An 18148-nucleotide genomic window follows, 5' to 3' on the forward strand; every position below is an offset into this window, starting at 1 on the left:
TTGGGCGTATTTATATTTCACATATATTCATACATGCATTCGACATGCATAACGTACGTACACACATTTGAGATGCATATATTGTACAGATGTATATACATATAGCGTACAGATGTATATACATATAGCGTACAGATGTATTTTCATCTAATGTACATATGATGAAATGAACATATAATGTACATATGTGTGTACATATACAGTACGTATGTGCATAAATATATTGGGCATAATTCTTTCGTACAAATTTTACATGTGTACATGCATGCTATCCCTATCTATGCATATGGTGCAATGTATATATGTACAATGAATGTATCCACACATGTACAATACACGTATGTTCCATGTATGCATATCCATATGTACTATATATGCACGTACAATACATGAATGTATGTACATACATTGTACATGAATACATACATTACACGTATACATATGTACATTACATTTATGTCTAAATATGTATACAATGCAATAAATAAAATGCATGTAAGTTAACTTTTAATGACTCAAGCAAGTTAAATGACAAAATCAAACGATATTTAAATTTAGTTTTCAGCTTTAATTGTTCTATATCATTTTGAAATTCTCTGAATAAAAAATCATTTTCAGGTATTTTCATGAAATGTTTGACAATACAGATTTATTTTTTTATAACATAATGCATGATTCATAGAAATTTTTTAAATGGTAAGAAAAACGGTAAATTTTATGTGTGGAATTAATATTTAGAAATTCCAAATAAAATTATCGTTTGCTTTCTAAAAAATATGAGGTCGAGTTTCATATACTTTAGAATAATTTTAAAACAAATTTTAATAACTTTACTCATATAAATTTTTTCAATGTATGCACAATGTATGTGTATATTGTAATTACATATATTTAAATGTACGCATGCATTTGTACATTACTTGTAATTATGTACATGTATACGTTGTATGCACATGCATACATTGTGCATATAACTATTTTTTTGTACATCCATGCATTACATGCGCATAAGTATTAACAAAGTATGTAGTTATACAAGTACATACGTAAGTTGTACATAAGTACATACTTTGCGTGCACATATATCGTATGTACATATAAATATGCATGCATACATGTACGCATTTTATTTACGCAACTATGTGCATATATTGTACCTTTAAATAACATTTTTACATATTGTACGCAAATACGTACAATTTTATATACAAACGTACATTGTATATACGTGCTATTATCGTACATTTATACAATATATGCACTTAAGTACATAAAAGCATGCAAACGCATGAACATTATTTTCATATACGTTCATGCATACATTGTCTATGTATACAAAGATACAAAACATTGCCTTTTTGTACAAACTAACATACATGCGTACATGTATCATAAATGCATAATTATATGTACTAAGCATATGCGCATTGCATTAAGTATATTACAATATAATTATGAATATTGTACGTACAAACAACGTTTGTGCATACATTGTATGTATAGGAATCGCAAATTGTACGTTCATGAGTGCGTACATTCTATGTACATAAAAATAAGTAAACACATGAATACTTACATAAAAAATTTGACTATAGTATACAATCGTAATAACTTGCAATCGTATAGTTTGATTACAAGTAATCACAATTACATGTAATCAAATTACATGTAATCATATATTTTGATTACTTGTAATCATAATTACTTGTAATCGTTTTTGTTGTGATTACTTGTAATCGCAATTACTTGTAATCGCAATTACTTGTAATCATGATTACAAGTAATTGATTACTGTAATCAAAATTGTAATCATGATTACAGCTGTAATCAAAATTGTTTGAAAGTTGTAATCACGATTACAAGTAATTGATTACTTGTAATCGTGATTACAAGTAATTGATTACTGTAATCAAAATTGTAATCATGATTACAGCTGTAATCAAAATTTTTTGAAAATTGTAATCACGATTACAAGTAATTGATTACTTGTAATCGTGATTACAAGTAATTGATTACATAGCTGTAATTATCTGTAATCAATTACAGTTGTAATCGATTACTGTAATCAACGGCCAACTCTGCAAGATAGCCACCTGCTTTTAAACTTGTTTATTTGAACATAAATCATTGTTTCTACATTATTTTATTGCTGGCAGAGAAAAAATCATGGCTTATTTGGGTAAGGGATACCTTTTTTTAAGTTTGAGTCCTGTACAAAGCTTGAGTGTTCTTTCATTCTATGTACTATCTGCCCTAATTGTGGGAGCAATGTTGACCCACCGAATATAGTGCCTCTGAAAGAGTGGCCAACAAATCTTCCCTTCAGATGCGTTTATTGACGAAATATCATTCCCCAGAAAAGCATTGGAAGTAGAAGAAAAAATGTAAAGTTTGTTTACCATGTTGAGTTTTTTTTACCACTAAATGATTACTTAGGGGGTCCTATTGGACCACTAAATTTTCATTGCTGGTGTGAACTCTTAAGCATTACAGAATGCAGTAGAGTCTCGATAATTCGAGATTGATGGGTTCGAGTCTACCTCGAACTTTTGAAAACTAGAATTATCAAAAAAGTAAAATTTATTAAACCTTTCAATAAATTGAAAAAGCAATTTTTAAATTTCAGTATTTAATTATCATTATTTGGGAGTAAGACTGAATTTTTACGCTTGCTCGGATTCATTCATTCTTATCAAGACTCTACTGCAGACTAAAAAATGGTTGAGAAAAAAAATATACTAATAGCTCAATTGGTAATTTATTATATGAAGTAGAAACTGAACCTACTTACAGTGATAGCAAGCTTTATATGCCATCCAAGTGATTAAATTTTTCTTATTGCTATGTTTTTTATAATGATGGATCTAAGGCTAAAATATATCATTTTACTATGAAACTTAAGCTAGATAATGTGAGAAACGCTAATAAAATCGCAATAAATCTGTGTTATGACACTGAAGAAAACCCCTAATTGAGACACCTAAATGATTGCATGTCCTTTTTTTATGGCTTTATTTTTGCTGTTTTCGCAATATCTATCTTTATGTGTTGCACAAAGTATACCCCCTCTTCATTTGGATCCTTTTACTGTGAGCTATTTTTATTTTGTAAGTCCCTCATATACAAAAACTGTTTTACATAGCAATTAAAATCATTATTTATTAGAAGCATTCCTTTTATTAACTTTGCTCTAATTAACTGTTTCTGTTGGTTGTGCCAATTAAATAGAAGAAATCTTACTAAAACAAGCTGTCTTTGAAAGCATGAAATTTATTAATACTTTTTATTATTTAGGCTGACATCTGGAGTTTAGGAATAACTGCAATTGAGTTAGCCAAAGGAGAACCACCTAACTCTGACTTGCATCCGATGAGGGTGTTGTTTTTAATACCAAAAAACAATCCCCCACAACTGACTGGTAATTATAGTAAGACATTCAAGGAGTTTGTAGAAGCCTGTTTAAATAAAGATCCACAAAATGTAAGTAAAGATGTTTTTCACCATTTCTTCACACTCTTTTATTGATAAATCAACTATATTTACAATCATAAATGAATTTGATTTAATAATAATTATTATAATGAATAATGTTATAAATCACTTTTTATAATTTTAAATATTAATACAAATTAGTGCTAATTTGAAGATAGTGTTAGTCATGGTAAAAGAAAAGTGGCGTTCTCTATTCATTAGGATGAAAAGCAAAAAATTATAAGGAAACTATTTTTTTTATGAATAAATGGAAATACTGTTAGTTTTCTAAAAATATTGTTTTACTTAGATGTCATGATCAGCACCAATTATGATTGTAAATGCAGTGTATTCAGATAAATAAAATTGTGAAGTTATTTTTGGATATATATAATTAAACTAAATTTTCATTATCTTTTTGCCATAATTCATTTTTATTTAAAGAGTAATCAATAAATCACATTTAATATCATTTCACATAGTTTACTACCATATCCATATTTTTGAACATGATAGCTGAACAATATAATAGATTTTATTTATAGTATCAAGCATTTTTTTAAAGGTACAGAATTTGTTTCTTCTATATGTTCATTAAGGATCCTTAATTATTGCATCTGTTAGTATAAGATTAATTTTGACTGACAAAAGATACTAGTCCAAACTCATGAATATTGAAAATAAATTTTAAAAAATATAATGAATGTCCCTATTTATTTTATACTTTATTGTTTTGACTATAATTATGACATTGAAAAAATAATAAGAACTATGTATTATATAGGAACCTTTAACTTTTGATGCTTGTCTGTGATTTTTATGTTTTATAGTTACTTTTTTTGAAATCTAAATCATTTTTCTGTAAAAACCATTATTTTAATAACCGTATGAGTTTTTTTTGCACCCAATAAGTTCCTTTCAACTCTTCTGTTCTGTGTAAAAACCAATTATCTCCCTTATTCAATGATAAAATTGTGAATTGAGAAAGTTTTGTACAAAAATGTTCATGTTAAATCTATAAACAATATAAAAAACATTAAAATTAAAAACTTTTTTAGCTTGTTCATTTAATAGAACGCACTATTCATTAGTTTCATGTGCATTGCTATAAAATATTGTCATATGTTTCTTAAATAAAATGTGATTATTAGCAAAATTTGAAGGAAGTTCTTGTATAATCTGTAATTTACAATTTAGTTGATTCTAAATGAAAGAATCAACTTGAAATTCTTGTTTGAAATTTAGTGTAATTAAATTAGAGATTAAAATATTAAATCAGATTTAGTGTAAGTACACAGGCTGGTAGTCTGAAATTAAACATGATGTATTTATGTTCAGGTTCATATGCAATATTGAAAAATTTGTATTTATTTTTTCAACATGACACTGTCATGGGAAACAGTAATGTTACCAAATATTTAAAAAAATAGAAGCAGACAGTTCTTGAAAAAAAATTAAATACCTAATTAAAGTTCATAGTTTAAATACTAAAGTAAGAATGGGTGCTAAAAATAAATACACATGCTTATGATAAGTTATCAAAAAATAAAGAAATACTGTAGTTAGTTTTAAACATAAATATGCTTAATCTTATTCATTTAAATGGCATTTCAATTTTAAGACGTTTAAAATTATTAAATAGGAAAACTTTTTGTTGCAAAAAAAATAATTATTATTATTTTTGATGACTATCTTTTTTTAACACTAATTATTGATTCTCTAATTGCCAATACCATATTTTAGAGGAAAATATATAGCTTTAAGAAATAATTCCAGCTTTTAATAGAGACAGTTGAGACACTAAATGCATTGAAATGTATAATTTTCTGTTTATGATCTTAAATCCTGTGTCTAAATGTTAAGGAAAGAACAATTTTTAACAGCAGAAAAATATTTCGTCTAGGTTTAAAAAGATAAATAAAACTGATTGCTAATGTAAAGCATGATCTTAACTTCTTAACATAAATACTCATTTACTTGGCTGTGCTGTCTTTTTAATTCTTAAACACCCTATTAAAGTAAATTTTTTTTTTGCTGTAAAATGTATTGTTAACTGTTTTTGATCTTTGTTATTCTTTATACTTAAAGAAATTTATAACAGTTACAGTTTGTTTCATTTTGGCAGCAAAAAAAAAAAAAAAAAAAACTTGCAAATGAGGTTACAGTTTTATTTTAACGAAGTTTTTAACCTTAATAATGTTATTCATCAAAAGTGCCATTGAGATAATTGGCATATTTGTATTTTTCAAATTTATATATTGTACTGAACATGGACAAATGAGAACATACAGGAACTTAAAAATTAAATCTACTCTCACTTAATCAGTATGAATTTACACTTACATAATATCTTGATTTTTGAGTGAAGGATTTTAAATCTCGAAATACTTATTTAAAAGGTGGACTAGCTGGTCGCTGGAAGCAGCTGTTCCATTAAAGAAAAGTAAAAATAATTCGATCTCTTTTATTTTTGAAAATTTTTTATTTCTTTTTTCATTAAACTAGAATAACAAATTGCTTGAATAAGACAAAGAATTTTTCAGGATGTAAGAATTATAAATAAAATATTTTTATGATGTATGATAAAAGATGGTTTGCTAGAAAAATGTATGTAGCAAAGCCGAATTTCAAAAATAAATATTATGCTTATATTGTTGAAGTTGCATATTTTGTATTTTTGAATTTACTTTTGTGCATCATTACATAAATATATATGTTCTTTAAGTAAATACCAATTTTTTCTTCTTTCTATATTTAGGTAATGGTAGTACTTTTTTAAAATGAAAATTTATTAGTTTTTTTTTTATTAATGTTTTCATTTTAAAACTTCTTTTATTTGCAGAGACCCACTGCCAAAGAGCTTTTAAAGTTTCCATTCATCCGTAAAGCAAAGAAAAATTCATATTTAGTTGATCTTATTGAAAAATACAAAAGATTCAAAGCTGCTGGTGGTGGTCAAAGTGATAGTGATTCAGAGGCTTCAGACTCGTAAGATCCTTTTATGTTATAATGTACAATTTTATGACTTCCCTCTCTTTTCATTTTCTCTCTAAAAATCCTTCAATTTCTTTTTTTTTTTAACAGTGATGAATCAAAAGTAAATGACACATGGAAAAGTTGGCGTTGGGATCTTGGTACAGTCAAAGGACCTGGAATGTGTGATATACCCTTATCACCTACTTTAGATGGTGAAAATAATGTTATGCCTTTAAAAGTGTCAAAAATCCCAACTCCCGTAAAGCATCAACAAAATGGTGATTCAACTGCATCATCGCCTCACTCACCCAACTCTCATCCCGAAACTGGTCCATTTTTTCGCCAAGAAAATAGGCAGCAGCAGCCCTCTGTAAGATTAATCGTACTTTAATTGTATTACATTAAGAAATCTATATAATGCAATTCTATTAATTTCAATGCCCCATAAACCTTATTAACTTTACAGTTGCAAACAATGAAAATTCCAGTTAAGAAGTTTCTTTAACTGAACAAGTAAACGACAAAACTTTTGTAATGTATAACTTTTTACATACATTATAAAAGCTAAGCAAACTAAAATTTATAAATTTGTTCATCAATTTTTAACTTTAGTATCTAAAAATTATTTTGAAGCATTTTAAGTTTGATCTGTTCTAGACAAATATTGCCAGGCTTCAATGGTAATTTTAAAATATGCAAAATAATTTATGTAAAGCACAATTATATAAAAGGAAATCCCTCATGTTTCAATATTTCTGTATTAAACGGATGTTCTACTCTATATTTATTTCATTAATAATGTACATCATTATTATTAACCTATAACAGCATTCCTGCAACAGCCTTTTAAGAGGCCAGGGTGCCCTGATAATTCTCCACAATTTGATGACCAACTGTATGAGTGTGGCAATGTGAACAGCTGGGTGCAAGATCTACCATTACTTCTCAAAGCAGCTGGTAACCAGCAATCTGAAGCTTGAGATGCTTCAAACAGCCTTTAATTAAACCCCAGTCTTTCACTATGAGCTCAGTGCTTTTTACTGCTCAGCAGCTCCTATTTGTATATCATATGTCATTAATATATCTCAAAAAAATTAGAACAATAAAAGAACTTAGTTATAATTTTCTTAATTGTGACTCTTTATGTCATCAATAATTTTCTTTGCTTTAAAAGAATTTTTTATAAAAATATTTTCTTCGCATATCTTTGACCAAATGAATCATGCTCTTTCAATGTTCAGTTAAAAAAGTATGTTTGTAAATTTTGAAATATGTACTTCTAATTTATTTAATATAGGCAAACATATTTTAACATGTAACCAACGCAAAAAATATTTTAACATGTAAGCTTAGGTATCATTCAACATTAATAAAAAAGCTCAAATTTTAATTTTAAAAAAATTTCAAGTTGTTACAAGCATGAGATTCTTACTAGGATTTGTGAATTTTCTCAATTTTTTTTCATTACTTTTCCAAAAATGTTTTTTAAAAAAATTATAATAAATAAAATAAAAAACAATTCAGCAAAATTGAATTAATAATGATATGCTATTAAAAAATTGTCATCTCGGGTTTAACACAATCTGACTATCTAACAAATTATTCTGTTTAAAAATAGTCTTATTGGCAATTTATACAATATGCTAAATTCTTATGTAGGGACAAAATAGTGTGATAAAAGGTTAATTTGCAATTGAGGATTTGCTATATAAAGTACATCTACATATTGGTGATGTTGTCTTAACTTAATTTTGTGGATTTTCCACAGAATTCGCTTTTGTCATGTCACTCAATTCCTTGGATAATATAGAAATTACTGTACCATCAATTGCAGAATAGAACTATTTTGTTTAATCACTGAAAAATCCCTAATTAACCACTTCCCAGTTTTGACCAAACACCGTTCGGGTACTTGAAAAGGGGCTTTCCTTGTTTTGCTCGAGCGCTCTTAAATAATTGAGGAATTATTCTAGTATATACTATAGCATAGAGCAATTTTCATTATTAGTTGAAAATTTATAATGGATTAACAGTAATTATAAATTTTTCCCTTGTTTTTATTTTTTATTTTAACTTGTTTAATTTTGCCTGTATATTCTACCTTAGATTTAATTTAAAATATGCATCTCTCCTTGATTTTTGTACTACTCAATTTCATGGGTGATCAGGAAATAGTTTATCATCAATTGCAGAATAGAATAATTTTAATTTATGAATTTAACTTTATAATTAGTAGACAGTTTTTCAGCATAATTTTGCCTAGATATTTTATCCCTTATGTAATTTGAGAATAACTATTCTTGTGAATATTCTCACTAAATGAATTGTTTCAGGCAAGGCCGGTCAGTATGGCACCACCTCCACCGTCTCAACCAAAACTTATAATTCAAGCTAGGAGTAAAGAGGCAGAATTTATTGACAAAAGCAAATATGAGCTACCTATTCAGTTTGAACCAGAACTAGTTGGGCGTAGAAAGTCTGATGAAGATATTGCTCGAAAGAAAGCAAAAGAAAAGAAAAAAGAAGTTCACAAAGTTCAAGATTCTCCAACAAAACAATCACCTGGAAAAGGTTCTTCGTCATCGATTATCTTGCATTCATTAATGTGTGAGGTAAATGAAAGATTTTGTTTTATGTACTTTTTTCAATTGTCTTATGATAGGTGATGGATGGTTGATTTTGGTAACCAATGCGTCAGTTTTTTACTCTGTGCTTTTTTTTCTCCAGTTTCTATTGATTAAACTGAAATGATTGTTTTTTTTTTTTTTTTTTTTTTTTTTATATATATATTAATACGGCTATTTTCTAAAATCAGAAAATAAAGTTTCAGAAGAAAACTTTTATTTTTTTTGTAACAAATTTTATACTCAGTATACTGCTTACTTGTGTATTTAAATAAGTACTACTGCTAAATATATAAAAAAATTTCAGCTTTTCAATTCTAAATTTTTTATTCATTGGATGAAAGAATGTATTATAACTATTTTACGTGAATAAAATATCTCTTACTATTTATAACGGAATTATAAAGAAAATTTTTATAAACATAATAAATACACTTAGTAGTCAAGTCAGTCCTATAAAATATAAATAAAAAATATTGCTGTCTATAAAAAATTAAAGAACTCAGTATAATATTGCTCTCTCTCTCTTTTTAAATCACTAAAATATCTTGTGTCTAAAATGTTTTAGATATTAAGTAATAATTAGACTGAAATATTCCATACAATCTATGATTATATTTTTTATTTTGTAAAGTCAGTTTTTTTTTCTTTTCATGTTTTGTTTGCATCTTATAAGATAATATTCTTATTAAGAAAATTAAACAATTATTAACTATCAAAACTAGAGGGCTCCTAGTAAGTCATGGACCTTAATCGAAATTTCTCGTGGAAAATCATGATTTTCAGTGAAAAATATTAAAAATTCATAAAAACTCAAATTTCAGTATCAGTAATAGTAAATTTCGTTTTTTTTTTTAAATTTTTTTTTATTGAGAATAATTGAAAAATTTATAGACTTAAATCTTAATGTTTCAAATAGGAAAAATCTTTTATGAATTAAAATAATGCAAACGAAATTGTGTTTATATCCTTATACAAATATTGTTACCTACTGCTGTTCTTTTAGAGACTTTCTGTAAAAATGTAGTACAAATTTTTCAATTCTAGTCCTTGGTTACCTAGATATCTTATATAGGACTAGGTAACAAATATTGTTACTCTGAAACATCTATATTGTGGATACAGTATATTCAAGTAGATAGAGTGTACTTTCTACTTGATAAACTAAAATGAAAAACAGCATAAATACAGCATAAAATGAAAAACAGCATAGCGTTAAGAAAAATATAGAGACACACACAGACAAAGTGGTTAAACCAATCAGGACAGAGGAACAAGTTTGAGCAAGATATTGAAAAGGAGGGTGGTAAGAAACAGGAGTGAATGGGTTTAGTGGGAAACCCAGGGGGCAAAAGATTAAATTAGAATCTTTTAATAACTAGCGAATCTTATATATAAAAAAAAAATACAGTGTTTTATTCTAATAAATCTTGACAAGGTTAATCAAATAATGGGCTAGTTCAAGTATTCTAGCTATCTTTTCTCATAATATTTGTTATTTTAAGTAGAAATGAATAATATGACTATTTTTATTTAGCTCAAGAAAAAGCACAAAAATGATCTAAAGAATCTTGATAGTCCAACCAAAACAGAAGCCATTGAAGAACTTCTTGGCGCTTTTGAGCTAGCGGAAAGATCTTGCACTGGCATTAGTGATTTATTTGTTAAAGAAATTTTTCATCGATTATTGCCTTCCTATGGTAGTCATATGTTGCAAGATATCATAGAAAAAATATCTAGGTAAGTAACCTGCTTTTTTGTTTCAATACGAAGATTATAATTAATGTTTTACTGGTTTTGTGACTGTTAATCATGGCTTTTTCTGCCCAATTATGGGAACAATATATTATAATAGCATGTTTGCTTGTTTTTTAACACTTTTATATTTAATTTTTTTTTATCTATTTTGGCTTGTATAATTTATATAACTGTTCTTTTTTTATTTAAATAATTGTATTTAGGTATACTTACCACATAATAAGATGACTTAGTTAAATCTTCATGATTCCTATTTTATTATATGGTTTTTAAATGTGATCAAATTTATGTAAAATTTTTTGCGCTTATCTGGGATTGATAACAAAAAGGTAGAAAAGATTTTCTCAGATTATATTTTTTTAAAAATTAATTTTATTATTTATAAGTTATTTTCTGATTTTTCTATTGTTTTATGGTTTATATTAATAGTTATTTTCAATATCTGTTAAACAAAGCTGCTTAGCAAATTTATGATACGTAATTACAAATAATATTTTGTCATTAACCATGATATACTCATATTTATAATTTTTTCTTCTTCTAGGAATGGATCATAGAAAACACAGTTGAGAGATAGACAAGTTTAACCCTGTGAATATTTGTCTGCTATCTATATTTGGAACTGTTATAGATATATCTACATATATATTATTATTGAAAAATAACTATATCCACCGTGCGTGCCTAAAATGGTATGGTCCCCCTAAAACTCCTTACATTCCATCTGTATTTGTTTGTTCACCATCAGTATATTTCTGCTTAATACACCTCTAAATGATTTACCCTAAAATAAATTCATAACATCTATCTGTCTATATATATGATACTCCAAGTCTATATTTATGAACACAGGGTATTTTTAGGTGTTCACTTTTTAAAATGAACTTATTTTCTGAAAAGTGCATCAAAATGTCCGTGTTGAGTACGACCCTTTCAGTGTATGGACTGCAGAATGTGTTCCTCCGCGAGTTTTCCGAAAAATGTAAAAGAAAGAAACGTTCTCCTCTTTGTTGTTGTTTATTATTATTATATATTTACTAAAATATTTTTTGAAAAAAAAAATCATTCCAATCCGGTAGTTTAAATATTGTGAAAAAAAGGAATTATATTTATACACCATATCATATCTTTACTCTGTGATAATTGTATTTGTAGTTTACTAATTACTTCTAAAGAGGGGGGGGGACATATTTCTGAAATGTTAACGAAATTATAAATCCATCCCCAAGTATAATTTTGAACCATGGAAATGTAGGTAATTGTGATTTTTTTTAATTGCTAAAATTAGTTAATTTGTTTTCCCTCATCAAGGTAACATTTGTGTTACATAGTTATCTTACTTTTATGTGTCAGTTTTATTTTATTTTCACAATTTTTCATATCATTAACTGAAGGGAAAATTCTTAATTATTTCCTAACTGATTCATTATTTCAAGAATAAGGAACAAAAAATAAAATATACTAATTTATAAATTTGAAATTATTATTATTATTTTTTCTTTTGTTATTCTTGTAATATATCATTAAAAATATCTTGCTTTCTCATTGTATGTTAATTTTTTTAAAAGAAAATTATTACCTTTTTTTTTTTGAGGTTTGAAACTAAATATATGATGCGGAGTTCAAATCCTCAACGGTCATCAGTATTAATTGTTCATTTCTGGAATTTGACTGTTTGTTTATTAAGAATTTTATTTGATGTTTCATTTCATCTGTTTTTACTACTTATATTACCCCTTTTTTTTAAATTTGACATGCTTATTAAATTATGTTTTATGATCAAAACTATTGATTATTATTTTAAACTAGAATTGCACTGAAATTTAAATTTAATGTAAACATATTAATAACATTTGGTTTCGTCAGTACTGCTCTCTCACAAAGGAAAGAGATGAAAACTCCTGTAATAAGTGCTCAACTTTAATTATTTTCTTAAATGCTTTAAAAATGTATATCTTCGAAAACTGAATTTTAAATTAGGTGCTCTATACAATGTTCTAGAATAATAATATATCAAAAATTATTTTCTGAGATGTCATTTTAAAGCAAGAAGCAACTGGAAGTGTAATTTATACACTTGTCATAAAATGTTTAAAAAATAAAGCATATTATTAAAAAAAAACTTAAATATATTTTTAATTTTTTATTAAAATTAATTCATTTACTCTTTGTTTCTCAATCGCTTTTGGCAACATATATTTTATTAATATTGAACTACTGTAAAAATGTACTAACTATTTTTCCATTGCTGAAATAGAAATCAATCTATTTATTCAAAATAATAATTGTCTTGCACTATTTATCATTGAAAAATAAACTGTTAAAAACTAATAGAATTGCAGAGAGGAAGGAAATGTATATTTTATGTGTTTTAGGTATAACTTTTCCAGTTCATTAAAGCTATTCCCTTTTCTCAATTCAAAAATTTACCTCATATATTACTGCTTTTTCATTCTTTTTTTTTAAACTAAATGTGTCTTTTGAAAAATTATTATTTCTTCTGTAATGTGTTGAGAATTCAAGAATGGGAAATATTTATTAAAAACCATTAGACCTGTTCTGTAACATGAAGTGCTCATGAAATTATGTAAACTGTTGCCATGTGAAAAGAATTGAAAAAGTTTAATTTGTTTAAATGCCCCATCTCTCTTTTTTTAAATAAACAAATAATTTAGAGGTCAATAAAACATTTTAAAAAGAAACTTTTAACAATGGAAAATTAAATATTAAATACCAACTGGATTTTTTCATTAAACAGAATACTTAATTTGAAATATTTATTGGAAAATTAATGCAATTTAGGTAGACTGATCCAACTAGGGTAGTGGGAACAGTCCCTAAGTTTCTGAAAATTACAAGTTAAATATTATTAATATTTAAGTTGTCTAAGGCAACATTTTTCTCATATTAAAAATTATGGCATTAGATTGTTTGTATAAAACCTTTATTGAGGGAGTTTTAATTATTTGAAAATTGAAGGTATGCAGAAAATATTCACTGCCTTCATGTTGCAGAATTCTCCCATTGTTTCAAACTTATCTTTTAATTTCTATTAATTCAGTCAAGAACTATTCTAAAGGAATTGAAGGTTATATTCAAAAACACATTTTGCTGACATATTTATTAAATTTTTTTTTAAATCTTACGTTTTGAATTTGAACATGTATCCTTATATTGAATTTGTATATTTGCTCAAATGTAAAATACTTTGTTCCATAAATGATATTAGTTTATTGTTATATTTTAAGAGTTTACTATCACAAAAATTCTTAGATGAGTATATGATACTCAGAGTGCTATTGTATTACGTAATCTTAATTTTTTATTCTTAACTGGTAGTCGTAGATAGCATTTTTTTTAATAAGCCTGAGTGAGATAATTATTATTCTTGTTTAAATTTTTTTCAAGAGCTTCTTTTTATGAGAAATGGTATAAAAATCACTTCTTTTTTTTAAAAGCTAATTTATTTTTTGTTTCATTCTAGACTGTTTTTTCATGCCGTTGAACTGAGTAGCTTATAAAATTATATGGTTGTCTTATTAAAAAATACATTTTATTTCAATTAAATAGCTTTAATTATGTGCAAAAGATTTCTTTAAGCACATTTGAAAGTGTGTTTGTATTTTGTAAAAACTTTTTTTTTTATTGTGTTTTAATTTTTTTTCCCCATTTGAAATCTATCTCTGTACTTATATACATTTCAACAGAATAAAGCACTTATCCAAAATACTGATAAAGACCAGGGATTGTTGATAATAATTATTTTTCATGGCTGTACGAGGGATCTGTAAATATTGAAACATGAAAGAGTTGAAATTAAAATGTGTTTATTTAGTGATTTTGTTGTTTATTTATTTAATTTTTGAATCATTTAATTTTATTTTCAAAAGAAAAAGCATGTGAAAGTTACATTTTCAATAATTAATATAATATAAATGTTGCGGATAAAGAAAGAATGAGAGATAAATCAACTTTAATTCGTTAAGGTTCAGAATTACTCTTCTAAGTCGGTTAAAGCTTAAAGAATAACTATGGTATCTGCCTTTTATCAATCTAAGCAATGGTTCAAAAACAACGTCTGTGTAAGGAATACTGGGCAATATTAAAGGAAAACATTAGTAAGGAAAACATCTGTAAAGGAAAACATCTGTAAAGGAAAACATCAGTAAAGGAAAACATCAGTAAAGGAAAACATCAGTAAAGGAAAACATCAGTAAAGGAAAACATCAGTAAAGGAAAACATCAGTAAAGTGAATTCTAATGTCAAACGAGGCATTATGCAGGGTTACTTATGTATTACCTAATAATAATATAGTTTTATCGATGTATAAAACATATATTGGGGCTTTCTCTGACTAGGATTGTTTTAACAGGGTGCATAGCGTTTTTAAAAAGTGCTTAAAGGTGCTTATTTTCGATTTTTAAAAGCCCTTAAAGGTGCTTAATTTTCCCTTTTTCAAAATGACATTTTTTCCTTTACCGTGTTGATTTTCGCTACGAATTATGTAAAAAGACAGTTCACATTGTTCTATTCAACGTTTTCACAATGAATTCAGCCCCAATTTTTTTCGGCACATTGTCACTTCATACCGTATGAAAACGCCATTTGTTTTACATGATTCAAAACTTCATGATTTTTTACACAATTGTCAAAAACAATGCCAAAAGTTTTTTTTCCTTTTGGTATTTAAAACAAGATAAAACTGCCAATTGTCAAAAACTTTCCAACCCTGCCTAGTTATGATATTTTTTTAAAGTGCTTAAAAATATTTTTTGAGTGCTTAAAAGGTGCTTATTTTTTGTTAAATAATCTCTACACACCCTATTTAATCTAGTATGAGACTATTAAATTAGCAAGCAGATTCTTGATCTGTGAATTCAAATTTTTTTTTTTTTTAAATTCAATTTCTCATCATCTATCCGACCGATTTTAATCATCTTATATTTTGCCACTTAATCTCATTCTCTAAAATGATGTAGAAAATTTTATACCTTAATATTTAAATATTTACTAAAAGTTATTTTTTGCGTTCAATTATCCTTAGATAAACAAATTTTATAATAGTGTGCAAATAAATATTCTCAAGATATAGGAAATATGCAAAAAAAAAAAAACATTAAGGGGTCCAAGCTTTGGTCCGCTCTCCTGACAAAAATTATTAGGACCCTATTTCCCAGATTGCAGCTACCCTATATTTTGGGGGTCAGAAATCCGAATAAGATATATTTAAGATACATATAATAAAAGATTAAGATATATATTTAATCAGAAAAAGTACGTTTTTTTGTCCGATTTCGAAGCTTAAAATATTGTCTGCACAAATTAATTAGCATTTTTGAGGTTACCATCCCGAACCATTAAGCTTAAGTTCTAAAACGTGAAGATCCGATTATTAGGCCATAAGTTATTCTTTCTTTTTTTTCTCCCACGAATGTTTTATCATTTATATATGCTAGTTTATATAAATAATGCCATTACTTACATAAATGATAAGACAGGCATATCGTTACAAAATGTATAAAAATCTTATCCTTGCTTATTGACATTTATTTATTTGCAAGCATTGTTATGGAATTTAAAAAGAATTTTACAGATACATTTATTTTATCTTTTCAATTCGCATTGTTTACAGTGAGTCTGTCATAAATCATTTATTTTTACGATGAAAGAAAATAATGGAAACCGATTTCTCTTTGAAAAATATTCGATCCGTGTTGAAAATATTCCTATGCAATTTAAGAATTATGTTTTTTTTTTTTTTTTTTAAATAATAATTATAAAAAATTGAACCAAGTACCCATAATTTGAATATCAGATGTTTTTGTACTTTAAATGTTAGACTGAGTTGGAATTTTAGTTGTTCTGGGTTGGCGGCGAAATACGATAGCCGAAAAAAAAAGTAAATTTAAATATGTATGAAACATTTATTATCGGTAACTACTCATTAAAAAGTGTCAAATTTCACAGCAAAAAAAAAAAAAACTGACTAACTTTCGAATTAGCAAAACCATTTTAATGTACTCTATTGTGTGAATAGCACACTTAAGGTATGTTAATTCATATCATTACGTGCCAAGAATTAAGATAATTCACACAAAATTAGGCATAAAACATACTTTTTCTAAATAAATATACTCATTTTCCAACGGTTTTGGATTCTTAACACTGAAATTAAAGGACATGAATGTGAAAAATATCTGACTTATAATTTTAAAATTGAAAAGAACAGAAGTTGAATTTCCTAAATGTTATTTTTGTTTTATCGTACTTCTGAATTTATTCGAGCGGATCACGAAATTTTACTCAAAATTTTATTGTTTATTTGAATATTTGTAGAACATGAAATCTAAAAATTTTGAACTGCGTAATTTTGTATACTCAAAACCAAAGTTTGAGGAGGAAGATATTTTAAAAATAATGTTTTGAATTACAGTGCGCAAAATAAAAAACGGACCACCCTGAATAACTTTAGATCTAATGATCGAATCTTCACATTCTTGGACTCAATCTTAAAGATTCAAGGGGATGACCCCAAATATGATAATTAATTAGTGCAGACGATATTTTAAGTTACGAAATCAGACACAAAAACGAACTTTCTCTGAATAAACGAACTTTTTTTACGACGAATTCAGATTACTGACCACCGAAATATGGTCTCGACAGTTTGGTCAGATCAGAGGTTCAAAGTTTGGACCCTTAATGTTAATTTTATTTTTTGCGTATTTCGTCTTGTCTCGAGAACCTTTTAATCTAATTGAAAATTTTTTGCACACATAAAATTCGTTTATCTAAAGATAATTCCATTAAAAATATAACTTTTAGTAACTATTTATTCTTTTTTATCGTTTTATTAAATAATGGTCCAAAAAGTTGTACTGTAAGGTATAAATTTTTTTACATCATTTTAAAACATGTATTTTTACTTGGCAAAATACAAAATTTGTGAGAAATCGGTCGAGAAATCAAATTTTAAAGAAGTCGTACATTTAAAATTCGATTTCTCAGGGACTATTCAACCGATTTCGCAAATTCAAAAAATTCTTGCAATTCAAAAAAAAAATTTTTACTGTCATTTAATAAAATAATTAGTAGTTACTAAAATTTATTTTTTTGCATGGAATTATCTTTAGAGAAACGAATGTTATAATAGTGTGCAAATATTTCTTTTTTCGTTTAAAAAGTTCTCGAGATATAGCGAAATACGCAAGAAGTAAAATTAACATTAAGGGGTCCAAATTTTGGATCACTCTCTTGACCAAATCATCGGGACCCTATTTTCCAGAATGCGGCTACCCCCTATATTTTTGGGATCAGA

At 26.5% G+C, this 18148-nt stretch overlaps 1 protein-coding gene across 5 annotated transcripts in view; it reads left to right on the forward strand.

The window, feature by feature from the left end:
- The window catches only part of LOC107454425 (serine/threonine-protein kinase 26), a 91308-nt gene extending 78376 nt beyond the window's left edge, over positions 1-12932 (forward strand). For 3 of the 5 annotated variants that reach the window (XM_071178648.2, XM_071178649.2, XM_016071624.5), the window contains 6 exons: positions 3295-3480; positions 6314-6459; positions 6556-6817; positions 8781-9059; positions 10609-10811; positions 11374-11825. In XM_071178648.2, coding sequence (XP_071034749.1) covers positions 3295-3480; positions 6314-6459; positions 6556-6817; positions 8781-9059; positions 10609-10811; positions 11374-11386 — 1089 coding nt within the window. In that variant the 3' untranslated portion in view covers positions 11387-11825. Of the gene's footprint in view, positions 1-3294; positions 3481-6313; positions 6460-6555; positions 6818-8780; positions 9060-10608; positions 10812-11373 lie in introns of all 5 variants that reach the window. The other 2 variants (XM_016071622.5, XM_016071623.4) reach the window with 1 other exon arrangement.
- Positions 12933-18148: the final 5216 nt, after the last annotated feature.

The sequence above is a fragment of the Parasteatoda tepidariorum genome, chromosome 6 (genome assembly GCF_982258835.1).
Source record: "Parasteatoda tepidariorum strain Cologne lab strain chromosome 6, Ptep-v5.0, whole genome shotgun sequence".
Lineage (NCBI taxonomy): Eukaryota > Metazoa > Arthropoda > Arachnida > Araneae > Theridiidae > Parasteatoda > Parasteatoda tepidariorum.